Source organism: Sparus aurata, chromosome 14 (assembly GCF_900880675.1).
Source record: "Sparus aurata chromosome 14, fSpaAur1.1, whole genome shotgun sequence".
In the NCBI taxonomy this organism is placed as follows: Eukaryota; Metazoa; Chordata; class Actinopteri; order Spariformes; family Sparidae; genus Sparus; species Sparus aurata.
Window position 1 is genome coordinate 12,193,486 of NC_044200.1, and position 20,484 is coordinate 12,213,969.

General features: G+C 41.0%; 4 protein-coding genes across 4 annotated transcripts; 2 read left to right on the forward strand and 2 right to left on the reverse strand.

Moving 5' to 3' along the window:
- Nucleotides 1–290: 290 nt before the first annotated feature.
- Nucleotides 291–6,816, forward strand: LOC115595908 (aldo-keto reductase family 1 member B1-like). The gene is made up of 10 exons (XM_030440759.1): nucleotides 291–474; nucleotides 1,941–2,108; nucleotides 2,227–2,343; nucleotides 2,551–2,628; nucleotides 2,822–2,944; nucleotides 4,563–4,669; nucleotides 5,184–5,265; nucleotides 5,516–5,599; nucleotides 5,707–5,789; nucleotides 5,926–6,816. The coding sequence occupies exons 1-10, from the start codon at nucleotides 409–411 to the stop codon at nucleotides 5,966–5,968; spliced, it is 951 nt and encodes a 316-aa protein (XP_030296619.1). The 5' UTR covers nucleotides 291–408; the 3' UTR covers nucleotides 5,969–6,816.
- Nucleotides 6,817–7,225: 409 nt separating this feature from the next.
- On the reverse strand, nucleotides 7,226–11,433 carry LOC115595165 (aldo-keto reductase family 1 member B1-like). Its single transcript, XM_030439311.1, has 10 exons — nucleotides 10,978–11,433; nucleotides 10,380–10,547; nucleotides 10,051–10,167; nucleotides 9,415–9,492; nucleotides 9,169–9,291; nucleotides 8,979–9,085; nucleotides 8,802–8,883; nucleotides 8,264–8,347; nucleotides 8,063–8,145; nucleotides 7,226–7,956 (listed from the first exon to the last, which is right to left on the reverse strand). Exons 1-10 carry the CDS (start codon nucleotides 11,041–11,043, stop codon nucleotides 7,914–7,916), a joined length of 951 nt encoding a protein of 316 aa, XP_030295171.1. The 5' UTR covers nucleotides 11,044–11,433; the 3' UTR covers nucleotides 7,226–7,913.
- A 1,508-nt stretch (nucleotides 11,434–12,941) lies between these two features.
- LOC115595383 (dnaJ homolog subfamily B member 9-like) lies at nucleotides 12,942–16,403 on the reverse strand. The gene is made up of 3 exons (XM_030439784.1): nucleotides 16,279–16,403; nucleotides 15,692–15,926; nucleotides 12,942–14,460 (listed from the first exon to the last, which is right to left on the reverse strand). The coding sequence occupies exons 2-3, from the start codon at nucleotides 15,906–15,908 to the stop codon at nucleotides 13,982–13,984; spliced, it is 696 nt and encodes a 231-aa protein (XP_030295644.1). The 5' UTR covers nucleotides 15,909–15,926; nucleotides 16,279–16,403; the 3' UTR covers nucleotides 12,942–13,981.
- A 356-nt stretch (nucleotides 16,404–16,759) lies between these two features.
- Nucleotides 16,760–19,705, forward strand: LOC115595380 (THAP domain-containing protein 5-like). Its single transcript, XM_030439782.1, has 3 exons — nucleotides 16,760–16,962; nucleotides 17,196–17,382; nucleotides 17,615–19,705. Exons 1-3 carry the CDS (start codon nucleotides 16,877–16,879, stop codon nucleotides 18,356–18,358), a joined length of 1,017 nt encoding a protein of 338 aa, XP_030295642.1. The 5' UTR covers nucleotides 16,760–16,876; the 3' UTR covers nucleotides 18,359–19,705.
- The last annotated feature ends 779 nt before the right edge of the window (nucleotides 19,706–20,484 follow it).

Genomic DNA, 20,484 nt, shown 5'->3' on the forward strand with positions numbered 1-20,484 from the left:
GATAAGTAACTATATGGATTCATATTTTACATGATAAACTAATAAATGATGATTTGTTATTATTAATTGAACCAGCTGTAAATGATGTGATGAATGAAGTGCACCTTGGGCAGACTTAAAGATGCCTAAATCTAAGGACGAATGAATAATATTGTCAGTACAATGTTGAATACATTTATTCCAGTTAAAGATCTGATATTTACTCTAACTATTTACGATTGTTGCTGTCCAAAGTGTACGTGAATGTGTTAAGAAAAGACAGACTGACAGCACCGTGTGGCCACAGATGACCTAAATGAATTATAAGGCATCACTAATCGATCGACGAGGCCAGCGCTCTGCTAACAGTGTCTGTCTCCACTCGCCTGGTAAAACAGCACGCAGAGACTCCACTCGTCCTCTGGAGAAATGGCAACAACAGTGAAACTGAACACCGGCGCACAAATGCCCATTGTGGGGCTGGGGACATGGAAGGTGCGTTACTATTTGATTTATCATTTGCATTTTTCTCTGCTGTCCTACCGAGTCAACTTACCCGTTTGTCGACGCCTCGAGTATGCTAGCTGAACTGGTCTGACAGCACAGACCGTCACATAGCCTAAACGAGTGTTTGAAAGTAACTTTGAAATGCACACCTTCTTTCATTTTGATATGAATTGGCTTGTTATTGCGTTTTATTTTACAAGTAACCCCATATTGCTCTTATTTCCACTCAGTACAACATACCAGCTGTATGTATGTAGTACTAATGCACTCTTTCTAGAAGCGCCGCGTGCAAATGTGCCGTGTCAAATTTACCTGCGCTGCGTTTCCTTTGATTTATTACCAGAATATAACTGAAACAGACAAAAGTCACAATTACGATGAAGTTCAGTTGTTAGTAGATACCAACAAGAATGTAACTCTTCGTTGAAGTGCTTCAAGTTGCTCCTAATCCTGAACAACCAGTTTCTGGCCGTGTGTTTAGAGAAGGACAAGCCTTATTTGTGTTATTACTTCAGTTACCACCAACATGGCAGCTGTTTCCTGCTTTATATTATATGAGATTTCCGTTCATAAAATACTTGATAATATGGGCACCTGGCAATAAAATAGATGAGGTGGCTCGTAATTACAGTTTACAGCCAATTGCTCCTAAACAGTTGGGATCAAATGCACAAGAGTCATCATCTCAAGGAGGTGATTAAAGTGTAACTTGATTATCCTTCTGTCAGCTAAATAGTATAAAGGCAGAGGACACTTTACCCATAGGTAGTGATGTAACAATTAGTCAGCGACAATTAGTGAGAGTGTGACACTTTTCCAGCTTCTTCAGTGTAAAGATCTGCTGCTTTTCTTTCTCAAATGTGATTATAAATGAAGATTCTTACTTTTGGACAGCTGGTTGGACAAAAGACTACATCTGAAGATGTCTATTTGGGAAATTGTGATCAGCATTTTTCCCTATTTATAGACTTAAATGGTGAATAGTGACAAAAAAAGGCAGATTGCACAAATGACAATTAACTCTAGCTGCAGCCATACCCCAATGACAACACTAAAGTATAACTTGACAAATTGTTTGGCCCATTACTGACCAAAAATTCTCATGGTGACTACACCGGGGGACAAAATCCAGAGCTTACATTACCTTTTGGACTAAGGATGCTGGTATTTTTGCGGAATTGTATGTACAACACTAATATAATAATATATATTATACTGGCACCATGTTAAATGTTTATACTACAATTGGAGCCAGACCTGTACATCAGTTGGTCAATATTATTGGCTGATACTGACTTATCACAGATATTTCAGTATTGATATAGATAATATCAATGAATTTTGATGGATTCAGTGTATTTTTTTTCACTCGCCTATTTTGGTATCAACATCAGCCCCAAAAACACTCTATCGCTCGTGCTCTAACCACAATATCTACCGTCCCTGTCTGCCAGTCTCCCCCTGGAAAGGTCACAGAGGCGGTGAAGGCAGCAATCTCAGCGGGCTACAGGCACATCGATGGAGCATACGTCTACCAGAATGAGACCGAGGTGGGAGAGGGCGTTAATGCCATGATCAAGGACGGCGTGGTCAAGAGGGAGGATCTTTTCATTGTTAGCAAGGTGACTTGTGGGTGCAAAATCTATGCCCTGATTATTATTTTTTCCACCACAAATAGGCACTCAAACCGATGTTTATTTCACCCTAGCTCATTGACTTCCCTGTCTTTTGATTTAATAGCTGTGGTGCACTTTTCATGCCAAGTCAGTGGTGAGGCAGGCCTGTGAAAAGACCCTCAGTGATCTGAAACTGGACTACCTAGACCTCTATCTAGTCCACTGGCCCATGGGTCTCAAGGTAGGCACACTATTATCTTAGCAACAATGTATTAAAATATGTGTTTTATCTTCCTGCTTATTATACAAGTGGAATATTTGCACAGATGAGCAAATATCCACATAATCTATAACCAAATGTTAAATCGAGGAGTGGGCCTTCATACTGTCACTGTCACAGTAATGTGATGTAAACCTGGAGACTGTTATTCCCTCTGTCATGTTACAGCCTGGCAGTGAGCTTATTCCTCTGAACAGCGCAGGAGAGACGATCAATGACGATACGAACTTCCTGGATACATGGGAGGTGAGATAAACAGACAACCAACTCACTTTTACAAAACACAAGGTTCAACAACTTGCTGGAAAATATGATTCTGAAGTGTTGTGACCTTTTTTGTGATTTAAAAACAAAAACCACTGCATTTTTAAGCTAATTTTAAGTCATTTAATGTAATAATTGTCTATGAACAACAGCTCTGTTTGGTCAATTTTCTCAGGGAATGGAAGAGCTGGTGGATGCAGGTTTGGTCAAAGCAATCGGTATCTCCAACTTCAACAAGGAGCAGATTGAAGCCATCCTCAACAAGCCAGGCCTCAAGTACAAGCCGGCCAACAACCAGGTGCACTAAGTAACATGTTTACCTTTGTGAAGTTACCTTTGTTGCGCAAAGCGCTACCACTTTCCACCTGATAACACTAAGGGCGAGTTGCTGTTTAAACATGCATGCACAGCCCTAAAGACAGCCAAGAAAACGGATGCTTTTCCAGTACTTAAAGGACAAGAGGCCGCAATGGCTGTCTCCTCCTATCAGCTCTGAGAAATGAATGTCCTGCTAATTCGTAATGGGCCGCAGCCGTTCTCCCTCGGGCCAATGCAATTAGCTGAGGTGACCTTATATTTTTGCCTTTTTTCAGAGCCATTGTTCAGCATCAATGTCTTGTTTTGTCCGTTGTATATTCGATTACAGCCCCATTTTCCTCCTGCCCTTTGTCGTCACAGGCACCAAACCAGAACAAATTACGCACACATATTGAGTATGAGCAATTTTATTTATTTTAAACAATGTCAGATAAGTACAGCAGACTCTATTGGCTTATGTTTAATGCAATCACACTAATATAGTCTTGTGCCTCTCTTATAAACACATGCTTGAATAGTTTTGGGGCTGTATTTTCCAAAGCACACCTCTGCACAAAGCAGTCCGACAGAACAAGCCTTTTATTCAGCTGTGTCACATTTGACGTCACAAACCAGCCTTGAAGACTGAAAGGCAGTATGGAAGCAAGTCACAATGTCTGCAGTGTAGTTAATTTTAAATATGTGATTACATTCTCTCTATCAAACACAATTCTGTTTGAGTGCTGCCTGAATTGAGACATTTCAGAAACTATTTATGCGCTACTGTCAGGAACTCCAACATGCGCCATAGCATTGCGGCGTAAAATTAGCCAAAATTAGCGTGTCCACCCTGATTTTACGTGGTTTCATTACACTTTTTTTCAATAAATATAGAATGTGTCCTTAAGAAAAGACAATAAATTGATGTTTGAAGCCAAAAAGCCATTGGCTGGACAGTTACAAATTACAAAGCAACATAATCTTTTACCCTTGGTATTTGTTTAGTTGGCCTTAAGGCAGGAACACACTGGCCCAAACGTTGGACGTCTGAAAAGTTTGGGGAGACTCAGAGGAGTTCGGGAACAAATATGTTTGGTGTGTTCAGCTGTGTTTGAAGCTTTTGGAACTGCGCAGGCAGTGTCTAGTCAGATTCAAATGCAAAGTGTGGTTGGTGTGTTGGCGGTCAGAGGATTGGACGCCATCGGATACACTGATTGGTTGTGTGCTAGCTGTTCAATGACCATTCTGATTGGCGGTGTGCTAGCGAATAAGCCCAGTGTGTGGGTGGGGTGGAGGTTTTCAGATTCAGATTCAAACCACATTATTTATCTCAAATGGGCAATTCAGTTGCAGCTTTTCCAGACGTCAAAAATAAAAAAAATAAAATCATTACAACGAGCATTCAGTCATTCAGACAACAATTTATGAGACACATGGGTACGTCATTTGATCAAATCAAAGAAAATAAATAAATAAATGAGTAAATAGACAAATAGGTTACATTCTTCTGAAAATAGTGGGGTCTGTGTTTAGGAGATTAATGGCAGATGGAATAAAAGACTTTGCGTATCGATTTGATTTGCTCATTCAAGACCTGTGTGTTTGTCCCTCTGCTATAGGTGGAGTGCCACCCGTACCTGACCCAGGAGAAGCTGATCAACTACTGCCACTCTCAGGGCATCTCTGTGACGGCTTACAGCCCCCTGGGCTCCCCAGACAGACCCTGGTCAGTTAGCGTGACAATCACATTTGTGTCAAAATAACACAAGAAAGGAAATGTATGTTTTTTTTCACAAACTGCAAGAAAGTGGGTCATGATAATTGCCAAATCAGTATTTGTTGCGGTCTATCTGTCACATTCTGTCTGTGGTTAGTTTCAACTTGTGACTGTTGTTCCTCTTTGTCTTGGTGGTTTTTTGCATGCATATTTTGTCACGATTTAGACATTAAGTAATTGGCTTATTTGTTTTCTTTTGTTTTTTAATGATAAATCTTGATAAATTCATACATTGTGATTCTGGGTTGGTGAGAGACTCATAATTTTTCAACATCTTTCTCCAGAATTGCTGAATAGACATGTACAAAAAAAGCTCCACAGCATTCAAATGTTGAGTGTGTCAGTCCCAGTTAATTCAGAGTTTGCTCGTGATATATCTATGAATTTTGATTTTCAGCAAAATAATGAGTAATGAAGTGTGTGAGTCTTGTAAAATTATACTGGATGATGTCTTTGATTGCAGGGCTAAAGCTGACGACCCGTCACTGCTGGAGAATCCAGACATTAAAGCCATTGCTGAGAAGCACAAGAAGACACCTGCTCAGGTACAGCAAAAGAAAACTGAAACCAAACCAAACAAAGTTTTTAAAAATATATTGTGCAAATGCAAACAAATTACTTCCTCTTTTCTCTGGCATCTGTAATCTGAGTTTATTCTCAATCACAGTGCAGTCTAAATTAACACAAGACAGAAAATATGTGGTGGATTTCAATTCCCTTCACATGGCTCTTCCGTTTAAAGTCACGACTTCTTCTCATGTTCACATGTTAAAATCCTCTCTCCCTCTCTGCCAGGTCTTGATCCGCTTCCACGTCCAGAGGAACGTGATTGCAATCCCCAAGTCGATCACACCTCAGCGCATTCAGGAGAATTTCCAGGTAATCAGCTGAGAAATAGTTCAGATACTTTCTAGGATTAGCTCTCAATCTGCTTCACTTACTTACACTTGTGGCTCGTGCATGAAGGGTTGTTTACATCTTCGCAGGTGTTTGACTTTGAACTGAATGACGAGGAAATGAAGACTATATTGGGCTTCAACAGGAACTGGAGAGCCTGTCCCATGCAATGGTGAGATTGTACATCACTGAGTGCTTTTTTCCTCCTTTTTTTGGTTGTTTGTAACATTGTTAGGATGATATTGTCTGCCAGGAAATCTGTTCATTTTCCTTGTCTTTCTTCTCTCTCTCTCTCCTTCTTTCTGTAGGGGCGTAAAGCACAAGGACTACCCATTCAACACTGAATTCTAAAATGAAAAATGCAGATTTTTTTTCCACAGGTTTACATTGGGTGGTGGGGCTTCCTTCTCTGCTCTCACGACTGCTTGCTTTCCTGTTCATTAGAGCAGCTTGCAGTGCTGGTGTGGCCTTGCATCGGATTTTCGTGTCACATTTCTCAAGAGAAACCTAGACTTCTGTTATTACCTGTTTTTTTTTCTCTATGAAAGCTGGTAACCAGTTTTACAAACACTCTAAAGAACTTAGGTCATTGTCAAGTTTCTGAGCTTGGTGTCATGTAGATTACTTTGAGGTCCCTATAGATACTGAAGAACATAATGTGTGCCATATACAGTACAGAGGCAATATTTTTTTTATGTGACTGACAGTTCTAAGTTAGTTCTAAGAACATAAAAAGCAATTAAAAGTATTGTCATTAGTAAATCTATTATTTGTTTAGTGTTAAGTCAGTTTAGGGTTTAAGTCAAATGTATTTTTTTATTGCACAAATTGATTCTTGAGAGATTCATCTTATGTCAAAGCACTCATGTTACTGAACATGTTTTTTCTACCAGTTTCATTGTCTGATCAGGTATATTTTTACCACTTGTGCAGAGACATCAGGGCCTTAGCATATAGATTTGACTGAATAGTTAAAAGCACTATTATCTTCGTCAAATACAGAACAAATTACCTCGACTTGTTTTAGGATGACAAAGCACTTCCCACTATTACTTGCCATGAGTCATACATGGCACTTTCTTATCATGTGTATCAACCCTGGTATGAAATATTTGCTTCCACTTCCCCTGTGAGCAGTTTTTGTTATGCGCTGAAAAAATGTCCTGTGGGGGAAAATAAAACTAGCTGGTGTGAGTTCATCGCGTTGTGCCTCTTTTTGACCACTAGGGGGCAGAAACTTGAGTAATCAGAGGCCGGAGCCTTAAAAGGTGTCAGGTGTACACACACACACACACACACATACTCACAATTATTTGTATTGTGATATCAAACACTCAATTGTTTTAATAACCTAGCTGCAGCAATAAAATACAGATTCGATTATCCTGTTGGTTAGGCAGTGAACGAAAGGTATTGACAAATATGATTAAGCCTTGTTTCCACTTCTTACAAACCCAGTGTAACTCACAGTATCTGTTCCTAAATGATGTCAGGGCATCTCTGGTTGTTCTGACCAATCAGTGGTCTGCAGTGTTTTAACCTCACACCTCAGATCAGTGTGCTAGGTACCTCAACAGAAAGATCATGAAAAAACAGGACAGCACGGAGTGTTTTTTTACCATTCACATATTTTGATCATGCAAATGCAAAACAATATCTGCTCTAATGTTTAGTGAACTAAACAGAAAGCTAGTACCCGCTACTGACCCTGTAAGCCATAAATAATGGTGATGAGTATATAGCAGATCGTCTTCATGAATGGCAGAGATTGAGGCTGTCAGCCAAATTGTTGGCTATCCCCACTCATGAGTTGCATATGCATAACATGCTTGGCGGTAAAGAGTACTGGCTTGTAACTGATATTTTAGATTAGTAATCTAATTTCTATTTATTTAGTGTAACTCAATAATTAATTTAAAATGAAGATGAGACATTGTGAATGTCCGGTACCTCCCCTGGCCCAAGCCAAGATTTTCATTGGCCCCTTCTGGACCCCCTGTGAAAAACTTTTAGGGGCAGGTTGTGTTAAAGTAGTATCAAGTGGTAACTTGATTAAACATTAATAAGTAAGTACAGATTATAATATATCAGGAGACAAATGACTAGAAATAAGCTACATCAATGTGACAAAACACTCAATGGTTATAGTCAACAGAGGGTTCAGTGCATTCTTTGATAAATTCATCAATAGAAAAATATATTCGCAAATGGTCCGGTACAAGGTTATTAAGTACAGTTAATCACTCGGGCTCAGTCTTGATAAGCACATTAGTTGGGCAGCATGTTGTCTGATGAGTCAGTATTCTGTATTCAGAGGGAAGTCCTTGTGTGTTGAGGCCCTGCAGAGAAAATAAGAGGGAACGCATTACTTGACATTTGTCCGTAATGAACATGGATCCATTAAGCAGGTCTGTGAGTTCTCCCGTCGTCTGTTTGTCTACTCACCATTTAATGTCGAATCCTCTCCAGTTATTGTTAAAGCTCAGCAGGGTCTTCATGTCAGCTTCACTCAGCTCAAAGTCAAACACCTGAAAGAGGAAGAACGGTTAAAACCAAAATATAAAATCCTCTCAGATGATCTAGTATTAACACACTATATAAGTAAAACCAAAGCAATCATCTTCTAAAGTTTAAAGGTCGTTGTACCTGGAAGTTTTCCTTGATTCGATGAGGTGTTGCCGACTTGGCAACGACAATTACATTCCTCTGGATGTGGAACCTGATGAGAACCTGGTGAGAACATAATTAAAAAGTACAGAGCCTTATTTAAACATTATTCAGACTCCATCCTGAGTACCTACACAACTACACAACACTACTGTACGCCAATGGATTTAAGTTTGAGAGCGACCTCTTTCTTCCACCATGTGACCACATTTCCTTGTTGAATTTTCTCATGTAACTTTTGTGTGTACAACCTAACCATGCTAACTTGATGCAAACCGCGGATTCGGGTGTGATTGTCTTGGACGTGGACTCTGTGTACCTGACGTCCAGCCCAATCACCTTCCTGTGACTCCTGAGCAGATCGTAAATGTGTTTATTCAGTCAAAGAAATGTGGTGCAGGCACAAACACAATCAAAAATGTGTGTCCCTGTACACAAATCCTGTGGATAAGATTTCGTGACACTTTCCCAAACTTCTGTTATACTATGTTGTCTTTACACATTATTTCTTTCTTACCTGTGCTGAAGTCTTGTTGTACTTGGTAGCAATGGCCTTGATCTTAGGATCCTCCAGTAAAGAAGGCTCGTCAGTTGAAGCCCTTTTTGTAAAACAGCCAGCAATGAGTGATGGTAAATCATTTTAGTAAAGCTGTGACTCTTTCTGTGAGTGCTGTGTTTGATAGGTGCCTCTTACCAGGGTCTGTCAGGGGAGCCCAGAGGGCTGTACGCTGTCACCGAGATACCCTTTGAGTAGCAGTAGTTGATCAGCTTCTCCTGGGTCAGGTAAGGGTGGCACTCGATCTGGGACAAGACCCAGACGCTTTAGCTTTTACGTTTGTCCTCCTACATCATGTTTGGGGGAATCACAGTTTTTTTTTTTGTACCTGGTTGGTGACGGGCTTGTGCTTGAGGCCTGGCTTGTTGAGGATGGCTTCAATCTGGTCTTTGTTGAAGTTAGAGATGCCGATGGCCTTGACCAAGCCGTCATCCACCAGCTTCTCCATAGCCTTCGAGACACATTACTGTTCCAGTTAGCGATGCATCTTGTTTTGCAACCGAATAATTACGTCCATATTTATTGACGCTCCTACCAAGTCAGTCATTCTGCTTTACAAGTGCACTTAAATTACCTCCCAAGTGTCCAGGAAGTTGCTGCCATCAGAGATCAACGCGTTGTTCTCGTCGACAGGAAAAACATTATCTCCAGGCTGCAAAAAAAAACAGAGATAGAAATGTTTAGCAGGGTAACATGCAGCCCCAAAAAAAAAAAAATTAATTGTACATTTCTGCAAACCACAGATATGTTACATTTAATCTAACTTACATTTCATACGTGTCATGAACATTTCTACAGTATGTATCATATTAAATTCAGATTACATGTATATAAGCTGATCTAGGCAAGACCCTGCCAAATGAAAGACAACTTCAATTGGGTCATTTTAGCGAGCCATCATTAGGTCAACACACTAGATATTTTTTAAGGAGACCTCGTGCATTTTTGCAGCCGTCTTTAGGGTTACAAAACCGGATATATTTAAGGAGGCGATGTTTTCTAAGAGATGTCGGGACTTGGAGTCGACAAAGCGTGTTTTAAGAAAAAACAATCTTTTCACACATTAAAAACACCTTAAGCACAGCATTGTGAGGACATAAAAGTGAAAATTGAGATGTAAAAGAATACCCATACGATATATAATTGTAATTCACAGTTCATATTGACAGGTGAAATGGGCTAAAGCTTGAAAGGACAGTGGTATCCAAACCTTGGCTCCCATAGGGAAATGCATGAGGTAAAGGTCCAAGTAGTCCAGTTTTAGGTCACTTAACGTCTTCTCACAGGCTCCCCTCACCAGAGATGGAATGTGGAAGGTGCACCATAACTGAAATAAAAACGGACAGGGGTTTTAATGAACGTACTAGCAAGCAAGCCTGGCAGGCAGGTCTGCATCACATATATGTTTACTTCAAAGATAGAACTGTTCAACACATAATGTCAATTGCTACATAATGTTGCTTTAAAGAATTCACAATACATTTCCTGTCTTGGCAGCCCTATCTGGAGTGTTTTCAAAGCCCGTGTTTTACAGCATACCTTACTGACAATGAATAGGTCATCCCTCTTCACCACTCCTTGGTTAATCATTGCACAAATTCCTGCCCCAACCTCTTCTTCATTCTCGTACACGTACGCACCGTCGATGTGCCTATAGCCAGCGCTTATTGCAACCTTCACAGCCTCAGTTACCTTTCCGTCGCCTGCCTGTAGAGGTAGAGTGATACAAAGACAAGGAAATTGCAGATATGGGACAGCACATCAATATATTTGATTAAAGCAGCAGCTGTGGCTGTGACTGCCTTTTGTTTGTTGTTCTGGCCTCATTTTAGTGATTAATTTTAGCAAGAGTGAACCGGTGGCATCACCGGTTCACGGTCAGGTAAGAGTGCAGTAAAATGTTTAAAGGTTGTATTTTTAGCCACCACATGAATGGTAGCAGTCTCTGCAGGTGGATTCAGGCGACAAGGCGGTGAATTCATAGCTTTAAAACATGCACACTACAGATTATGCAGACCACAGAACCCCTGAAATCTAACTGGCAAAAAGGGAAAAGGAGTTGAGACAAAAATCAATGCATCCATCCGTATTTTGTAAACCTTACTTTTCTTAATTAAAAAAAAAAAATCAGTCTTACCCTCCATGTTCCCAGACCTACAATGGGCATCTTTGCTCCATTGCTGAGTGTAACTGAAGGTATCATGCTGGCGTTTCTGTCTGTTCACCGGATCAATTACCAAGCAGCCGATCACACGAGCAGTCTCGAACCGCGTAATCCTCACAGACAGAGGCAGGCTGTTGCAGCCTGTGAGAGAGGTGGGGTTTACAAGCAAAGAGCAAACGTATGGGATTGATTAGTCACGTCTGGCCTGCATACCATCAACCCAGATTACTCCCCAAACAGAGGCCTCAGAAGGGAGAGTGACTCAGCACAAATGGTGTGGTTACATGCATTTGTGTTAACCAGCATGAGATCTGCGTTAAGTTTTTTTATGTAAGCAAAAAGTAATGGCTCTTTCTTCAACCTTGTTTGGGTGTGCTTTCTTGCCTTACAAGGGAAGTGGCTTTGCTGCAGTGAGCATGAATCATTTCTGAAAGGAGACTTTAGGGGTTTAGGTGATAGAACCGAACTGGATCTGATATAAGCAGCTGCTAACGGGCTTAACCCTTGGGCCCAATGACAACTCAGTGAGAGAATGAAGAGGGGAATAAAACGCACAACAGAACTTACAAAAACAAAGTTCAGGAATAGAAAACAAATGAGTTATCGAGTAAGAAATAAAAGGTGCAGTATGTTTGAATAAACCACATGTTGAGTTCATACTCAAAACAATCAATTAAACGTGCAATGAACTCGAAGCACCAGGGAGTGCTGGTGCTTCCACTATTAGTGCAACATTTAGGATCCTAAACGTTTCATAAAAAGGACAGTACAATACATTGTTTTTCCTCTTGTTCCTACAGAGTGTTTGAGAGTGACTGTGCACAATTATGTAATTGTTGAGTTTAAGCACTAGAATGCCATTTTCAGATTTTGTTCAGTTTTAAGAGGCAGGCCTTCAAGCATGAAGTGTGATATCATGAACGGTTTGTGAAGCCAATAATGAGGTAATTACTTCTTTCTGCAAAAACCACACCAAACACCAATTGGAGACGACGTGCTGATATTGATATGGCTGGCATTGACAGAGGTGCTAAGGACCACAACTACAACTATGTGGAAGAAAATCAAGCAAGATCTGTTACAAACATTCATGTCTTTATCAAAATTATATTTCATAAATAAGTAAGAATTGGCCCAAATATGGACAATATATCACCAGAGCTACCGCTTCCTCCTACTAGCTAGCTGCTGTTGACTCAGTTATCTAAGTTAGCCATGCAGCTAGCGGTCCGGACTGCGAGCTTGGAGTGGTATTGTGAAAACAGACCTGTCCTGGCTAGCTTTTTGACATCTTTGACATAACATCAAAACTTTTTTTTTTTCTGGTCCATAGTTTATTTTAGACACTCAAATATACCTTCATCACTTTTGCTTTTACATTCAGAGCACTACCTCACTTTACAACCTCATTTACTCAGTTGAATATAGTGTAGATGTAAAATGTATAATTGGTTCAGATTTTTCTTCAATCTAATCCAGATTTATGTTTGAAATACAGGAGGAAACACATGCCAAGTGGCTTAATATATTTATTTTTACTAGACCTCCTCCAAATAGATCTGTCCTCTCTTTCTCGCTGGTGTCATATACGATTTTTTTAAAATCTATTTCATAACCTACACTGTCTTTGTTATTTGTCAAAGTGGTTTCATCCTTCACAAAGTCTAAACAGTCAAAGGTAGTGTTCTCAACCCTGCCCCTATCTTATCAGAGCATGCCCCCTATTGGGGTTTAAGTTAAACTACGGCTTTCAAGGGCAACAGTTGGTTATACAGGTCCATGGTGGTTCTTGAACTTTTTCACATCAAGGACAAAAAAAATAAATTCATTACAGTATGTAGTCAAAACAAAATTGATGACATTATTATATTGACCATAATGGAACCTTACTTGAATGCATCTCCCATGTTTCCTCTCCCAATACAAGACACAGGCAGCCTATTATAACTTTTTATTCATTCTCCAAACATTATGCAACCAATCAACACTCACTCTCAGTGTACACACACACTCACACATACACACAAAGTGCGGACATTAGACAATGACTTTAACACAGCACTGTCTTTAAAAGATAGGCAACACGAAGAGCAAAGGTGCTAAATATTGCACGTTATGATCAGTTCAGGAAACTTTTCAGACCGTTCAGCTTAACTGGCAGATGACCCCAGGATTGTTTTTTGTTTTGTTTTAGAAAACAGCTGAGAGGGCACACAAACTCTGCCTGTGGCAAAGTATACCAGCATATGTTGTGGGACTGACGTTACTTTCTGAGAGAAGGTAGATGCAACTCTGTAGGAAGAGAACTAAAACGAGGTAACAGTTGATAACAGATAATGAGCACACACGCACATCCAAACCGAAGTGGGCAGCTGCTGAGCCGAAAGTGAGCAGATTAAGTTGATAATTGCTAACCCGCACACATCGCTGGATGTGAAGAACCATTTTCAGGGCAAATCTTGAAACAAGTTCTATAAATGGAAGCGTGCGAGACTTTGTTAATGAATAAAAACCCAGATTGAAAATGAACAAATCTAGATGAACAAAGCCTGGTTTACATTAGCAAAAAGTTGACGTTATGGAGGGCACATAGTATGGCCTGAAGTAAATCCTACTGCCTCTAAAAGAAAAGGTCATATTTTTTCTTTTAACCTTAGGCCATACCTGAGTGTAAAAGATTGTACCTTCATAAGAAAAGACCACAAGCAAACTAAATGAACCCTAAATAATGAGGAGGTATCTGAATCAACATGAGGTTTGCAGTACATATCATGCATTGAGCAATAATGTGCATGAGTTATTGCTAGGAAGCAGCCCTTATCAGGCCAACTCGGATATTTGTTCTGAGAGTAAATTACAAAAGCCACACTCTGTTCCACCAAGTGATAAATTAGCAATTAATTCCACAACCACAATGAAAAATCCCAGCAGTGTCCCAAGTGGGTGCACTCTGCGGAGCACCATTCCTCGGCTCGTCTCAGGAGCAGTCGGTGAAGGTGGTCACCATGTTCCCTCTGCGCTGCGTCACTGTCCTGCAGTGCTGCTTCCCCGTGCCCTGGAATCTGCTCTCAGTCCTGGTGCTGTGTGTGTTAGTGTTAAAGGAGAACATCTTCTCCAAGTCCTCAAACATCTCATCGAAGAGTCCTCCACCGAAGGCCCGCTGCTGAAACTGCCTCCTGTGTCTGTTCATAGCCTCCTGATGGGCCTGGAAGCTGCTGTCGAAGTGTCTCTTCTGGTGGGCTTGATTCTGGGAGTGAAAGTGGTGATGGTGATGCTGATGCTGACCAAAATGGTCAAAGTCTTTGAAGATGTCATCAAAGTTAAAGGAATGGTAGTGCTGGTGGAAGTTGTAATCGCCACCTCCTCCTCCTGGTCTATGGCCCTCCCCCGGTGACGGGCCGTGGCCAAACTGGTCGTACTCTCGTCTCCTCTTATCATCCGATAGCGTCTCATATGCTGGTAGAGACAAAGACATGTTGCATCACTCATTGAGTTGGTTTCTATGACACTGCTGCTGAAAGGTTTTGAAACCTTTTAACATTTTTTGTTCAAGCTCGTACAAAGTTGTGATTTGCTTCATCTCTAGAAAACGCATGTTGATAATTATGTCTGTCTGGTCATTTTCTAGAATTATTATACATCATTGTATATTTAAAAGCACTGTGTAGTTTTGTTGAAGAGTTTCAAACTGAGAATTTTAATATTGACAATATTAATGGGGTAGTAATACAAACATTATTTATTTTTCAGTAACTCAATAAACAAGTTGTTCTCAGAGGAAAATAAGGTCAGAACAGTTTGGAGCTAGAAAGTTGGCAGGGTCCGCCACAAAGTAAAACAGGACGAAATGGTGTTGTCCTTTAAGGTCAATTGTTTATTAAGTCAGACTATATTTTTTTTTCTGATTAAAATTCCTTCCCCTAAACGACATAGTGCACCTTTAAAGTATAACATATCATATTATTTTATATATATTGTCTGTATACATATCCTCATATACAGTGCAACCTTTATACTGTGCTTTTAAGAAAATGCTTTCTCACTTCCTGTTGTAATCCGTGTGTGCAATTATATTTTAATATTCCTAAACTTGACAGTATATTACTGCACACTTTACTGCACACTTTACACACTGTAAAGTAAAGTAGGAGAGCAATAATTAGTCTTTATTGTGATGTAGTTATGTGGGAAAGGTTTATTTTGTTTACATGATTTATTTTTTTTCTATTTTGTTCACTTAAGCTCTCATTACCCTCTGCTTCTGTTCCTCATGTGGTATCAATCAAGTTTTTATCTTATTACGTAACATAGATATGATAACAGGGTTGAGCCTCAAGTGCAATTGTTTTTAATATGGCCCATTAGAGAAAATACAGAGTGCCAATAAATACCTTTAAACACCCTGCTGTCATCCGGTCACGTCACAACAGACAGGCTATTAATACTGAGAGGAATGTCTCTCAGGGGAGAAGTCAGACGTTCCCTCTTGATGTTTAACTCACAACTATGCAATCTGCCATCTACCCAAACCATAACCATTTCCAATGGGACTGTCACTAACATTTTTCAGTTTATCTGTTGCTGTTCCACTTCAAATATATCCTGATTAAAGGATATTTAAAAAAAAAAAAAAAAAAAAAAAGCCCAATACACAAGAAGTTGGTTAAAAGACAATGACATCACTTACCCTCAGCTATTTCTCTGAACTTCGCCTCGGCGTCTGGGCTCTTGTTTCGGTCAGGATGGTACTTCAGGGCCAGCTTATGGAAAGCCTTCTTGATCTGGCGCTCGGTGGCATCTTTGGTCACCCCCAGTATGTCGTAGTAGTCTCTCTTGGCCAGGATGAACTCCGAGATCAGCAAAATGTTCACTGCAAGCAGCAACACCGACTGCGCTGTGGCCATAACTGCTGGTTTTGGCACCTTAGAGGGTGTGAGGAGAGCAGTTTGACAGCTCGGTTACAAACGACGTTTCTCACGCCCCTGATGCACCTTCAAAACGGGGTTCAAATTCAAAATTCAAACAAGAGCTTTTCGAAAAACTGCCATAAGTTAGGTAACACGACGTTGTTGACTAGCGTTGCTTTTCTAGCTCGTTTCAACAGAAAGGTGTTAGCGTCAAGAAACTGACAACTCACTGTTTTTGTTTTTAGAAAAGGGGAGAAACTTAAATGAGCTAGAGGCTTGTTTGGGTTAGCACTGCGTTGTTTGCTCTCGGTTTAAGACAACCCCCCACTGCAAACAACATGAAAGTGTATCGAAAAAGAGAGCTTACCTGGAGACGGGGTGACAAACAGCCTACGGACAGCTCAGTCAGACGCCGACAGCCCCAGCTGATGCGAAGCGAAAGCTAGCAGTTGTTGACGAGCTGCATTCCTGAGCTGTAACACCACGACTCGCAACGCTATTGGTCGGTTTATGAACACGGTGACTCACATCGCTATGATTGGCGGAAACATTGCGCACGTGGAGAAACGAGGCAGCCCGAAAAGAAGTCATGTGAAGGAGAGCGTAGGCTGCGCGTATTTCCGGCTTCGCTTCGGCCTGAGGTATGAAACCTAAACATGCTTTAAGCCCAGTCACCCATATCATTCACTTTACGTGTGTATTATTTTTAACTGTTCGGCACAAAATAGCCGATGAGCTGTAAAAGAGTCGCACATAGTCTTACGTAGTTTTATTGGGTTTAATTTCCTCGACGTAGACATGCAGCCGTTACCTTAACCATCTTGACAATTAAATTGCGTAAACGTCATCTCCGCTCTGAGAACCACAACCCGGAACTTACCGTTTGCGAGCTGTTCTGTGTTTTTCAAAAATGTCAGCCACAAACCTGTCTGTGTAAAGCGCTTCTATGTATTTTCGCTGCAGGTATGCCACGGTACTGCGCTGTCAAAGTCTGCAGAAACCGCGGTGGGACGGCGACTAGACACGACAACAAGAGAATTAGCTTCTACCCGTATGTTTTGTGTCCTCTTCTGCTGTGTCTCAGTTTTGAAATGCGTTTCCTGTTATGCTTAGCATGTCATGTCAGCTGTATATCATGTTTGTGAGGGGTAGCTTCTTGTAAGAGACCCTGAGACTGTGACTGAATGTGGAATTATGATATGTTAGAGTCACTGAAGCACCAAAGTTGCAGCTGAAAATGTCAGTAGTTTCAGATCTCAACCAGCCATTTTCTTTCCACCAAAGATTTCCCTTGCAAGACCAGCCTAGGCTTCAGAAATGGGTGGACAACATGAAGCGGGAGGAGTGGACCCCCAGTCGACATCAGTACCTGTGCAGCGAGCACTTCACAGAGGACTGCTTCGATATCCGATGGGGCATCCGCTACCTGAAGACCACAGCTATCCCCACCATTTTTCCCTCCACTGAAGATGTATGTATCTAATTTTGTCTGTCTCAACATCCATCACAGTTCCAATAAGTAGTAAAGGCTTGGTGCACACCAGAAACTTAAGATTCATTTAGAGTGTTTGCAGTGTAACAAGCCGTTTCTTTGTTTTTCATTATTTTACCCAAAGTTCAGTTATAGACACATAGCTTTATAAAGTAGCTTTGCTGTCTTTTCATCATCCCATTTGATGAAGACATGTTTTCTTACATCCCAGGATGGCGGGAAAAAAGTTACCCCCGGCAAAAGAAGCCCCAAGGCTGAACCTAGGACTTTAGACATCGACATTGAGCCTGCAGTATTGGACTCTCCTCTCAGTAAGAGGCCTCTGATTTTGAGCAGAATGTGCAAAAAGCTCCAGTCAAGTACAACACACATTGCCGAGCACACACAGACGATATTTGAAGCTCCTCTGGTGTCGAACGCTGGCATTTCTTGTGCCTCCGAGATACAAGCTGCTGCTCATGAGATACCAGGCAGCATTGGGACTTCAGCAGCATCCTGCCTGGCACTGTCCCCATGCATCGAGCTACATTCTGAAGAGCAGGCAGACCCGACAGTGACTGTGTTGTGCTGCCAGACATTGGGCCCCAATGGAGAGGAAAACATAGATGCAGACGCCCTCCAAGCAGCGTTGGGCCAGGCTTTTAGCCTTGTCCCTGTGGAAATGGTCATGGATGAACCCACAAGTTACTTCCTAGAGGAGAACGGTCCCGGCGAGGGAGAGCACATCTCGGTTTACGAGCACTCGTACTGCAGACCGGACACGGACAAAGATCAGCTTTGGAGTAAGATTCTGAGTTTGCATGCAAAGATCTTGGAGCTGGATCACAGGGAGGAGAGCACTGTGGCCAAAATCCATGCACTGGAGACTGAGATATCTCTACTGAAGAGAGTCGGTGCTGTTTTTGGTGAGAGACAGAAAGTTTTAGAAGATTATATATCATCTATGTTGGTGTGATTCTGCAAGAAATTACAATCTGTGGACAGAAAATGAGTGTTTTAATGGTTACCTTTGAGGCACTTTTGCTGAAAAGTTGCAAATGCTTCCATGCATAATGCACAGCATTACAAACTATTGAACTCTATTTGTACTCGGCAGGGCTGGGTATGGCGTTTGAAATGCCATGGAAAATGAGTTTTTAAACTCCCCCCTAGAGTTTTATTTGTCTCAACCTACAATTGACTTTCTTGATACATTTCTACTGCTATAGTTTTGTGTGCTGCAGAGCTTTTACAAGTGTGATGGGTATATAACAATTAAAGGGGCACTATGTTGTTTTGTAGGAGACATTTAAACTCAGAATTTTAATATTTACAATATTAACTAGCTAATAAAACAAACTCAGAAATATTTATGAGCTGTTTCTCAGAGAAAAACAAGGTCCCAGAACACTGTTTGAAGCTTGAAAGGTGGCAGGGTCTGCCAAATATAAACAATGTAAAGCAGTATGATATGTGTTGTCCTTTAAGTCCAGTTTGTTTATTCAGTCTTTCTCTTCTGATTAAAATGTCTCCCCTAAAACTACATACTGCTTCTTTAAGGGACGAGCTGCTATGTATGCTATAGAATTGTTCGTTTACATGTCTTGCGGTACACAGTCTGTTTTAATAAAAGCGCTTGTGACATCTCAAACGTGGCTTTGAATTACAAATGAAAGTTCAACCCACGACATATGAATTTGGGTCCATATGGCCCAGCCCTAGCTCTCAGTACTCTGCTGCATTGCCTTCATACATCAGTGTCTATATTACAACGTCATGTCTGTTTCTGTCCACTTGGTGGCACTGTTCGACCGTCTGTGCGTGTAGCGTTTCAAAACTAAAGCCTTGATTTTCTGCTGCTCTTTTCTGTGCATAACTGATGCATAACCAATATTTTCTGTTTGGTGTTTACATGATTGGATCTCCTAATGTGATGAATATCATATGGTTATTGGCTTTTTTTCTACTGTTTTTATTACCCTATGCCATCTGCCTGCCTGTTGTATTTTATCATCAGATCTGCAATTCAGATGGTGACTATTTATTTGACTGCATCTGCTGCCGCTTGCTGTGTTTATATACATGAAGTCAATTCTGATCATGTTCAAAATGACACTATTCACATATGCATTGACCTCTGCAATCACCAGCAATAATGTCAGTGTAAACCGCAGCTCATTTTATTCCTGTGCTGTGCCTGATTGCCACTACTGCCCTGTCACTCTCTGCAATCAGCTGCAGGAGGAAAATATTGTGTTTGGATCCAGCGATCAGTTGTACTGTACAGTGACCGTGGTTCTTAAAGTTTTTTTCGTTGAAAGCTGCCCCTGTGTCCACTACTTGCCTTGTGATTGTTTTAACCCCCACAATGACATGAACAAGAACCAGCAGCAGGATTCATCGCCCACATTTCCACCCCGGGGCCCGAATTAGTCATCGCAGTGTTTTGGCCTAGTGAGATATCTAATCCTGTTTGAAACAGCTTTCCAGGGAGAAATACATCACAGGCTGCCTCTGCGCTGTCGCAGGCCTGGTCACAGACTTTGTGTAGAGCGGATTGTGACCATGTTAGGATGCATTTTTAAATGCACACCTGTGACGGCAATAGGAATGAACTGTCTGAGAGAGAACGAACACCTACTGTGCTTTCTATTGCTCATAGCATTACATAACTGTGTTAACTAGTTTAATTAGGCTGCGAATACAGTCAATCATGGTGTTTGCATGATGGAGTTAATGCTTGTACTTGTGTGAGGTGGGGGGAAAGGCTAAATTGGCTTTAGAACAAATGACAAAGGGATTGATTGCATATGAAAGGATTTGTGAAGTGCAATTTCAAAAGGCTCCAGGGTGTTGCATTTCATGAAAAGGTTATATAAAGTGACATATTTCCCCCGGCAACGAATGACAACAGAACTGTGCCGCACCTGCAAGGATCAAAATAAATGACACTCAAACTTGGTGATGAAATTAAGCTGTTTTAATCCCGCTGCTGCGCGTATGGGGCGGGATAACAAAACAACATCAGAGTGCATTGGGGACTAATGCACTGTGATGATCTCGCGGCATGTACAGGACAATGTAGAGATAAGTGCGGGTTTT

Bases quoted from the DNA above. Each gene is read 5' to 3' on its own strand.
- LOC115595165 (XM_030439311.1), bottom strand. From the start codon at position 11,043: ATGATACCTTCAGTTACACTCAGCAATGGAGCAAAGATGCCCATTGTA. The intron at 9,086-9,168 runs GTACAAAAAAAA...GTCTTGTCCCAG, and splicing joins ACAAGCCCGTCACCAACCAG to ATCGAGTGCCACCCTTACCT. The intron at 8,146-8,263 runs GTACAACGACCT...TTCCTCTTTCAG, and splicing joins GAATCAAGGAAAACTTCCAG to GTGTTTGACTTTGAGCTGAG.
- LOC115595380 (XM_030439782.1), top strand. From the start codon at position 16,877: ATGCCACGGTACTGCGCTGTCAAAGTCTGCAGAAACCGCGGTGGGACG. The intron at 16,963-17,195 runs GTATGTTTTGTG...TTTCCACCAAAG, and splicing joins AAGAGAATTAGCTTCTACCC to ATTTCCCTTGCAAGACCAGC. The intron at 17,383-17,614 runs GTATGTATCTAA...CTTACATCCCAG, and splicing joins TTTTTCCCTCCACTGAAGAT to GATGGCGGGAAAAAAGTTAC.
- LOC115595383 (XM_030439784.1), bottom strand. From the start codon at position 15,908: ATGGCCACAGCGCAGTCGGTGTTGCTGCTTGCAGTGAACATTTTGCTG. The intron at 14,461-15,691 runs GTAAGTGATGTC...TGTCTCTACCAG, and splicing joins GTTCAGAGAAATAGCTGAGG to CATATGAGACGCTATCGGAT.
- LOC115595908 (XM_030440759.1), top strand. From the start codon at position 409: ATGGCAACAACAGTGAAACTGAACACCGGCGCACAAATGCCCATTGTG. The intron at 5,600-5,706 runs GTAATCAGCTGA...ACATCTTCGCAG, and splicing joins GCATTCAGGAGAATTTCCAG to GTGTTTGACTTTGAACTGAA. The intron at 5,790-5,925 runs GTGAGATTGTAC...TTCTTTCTGTAG, and splicing joins AGAGCCTGTCCCATGCAATG to GGGCGTAAAGCACAAGGACT.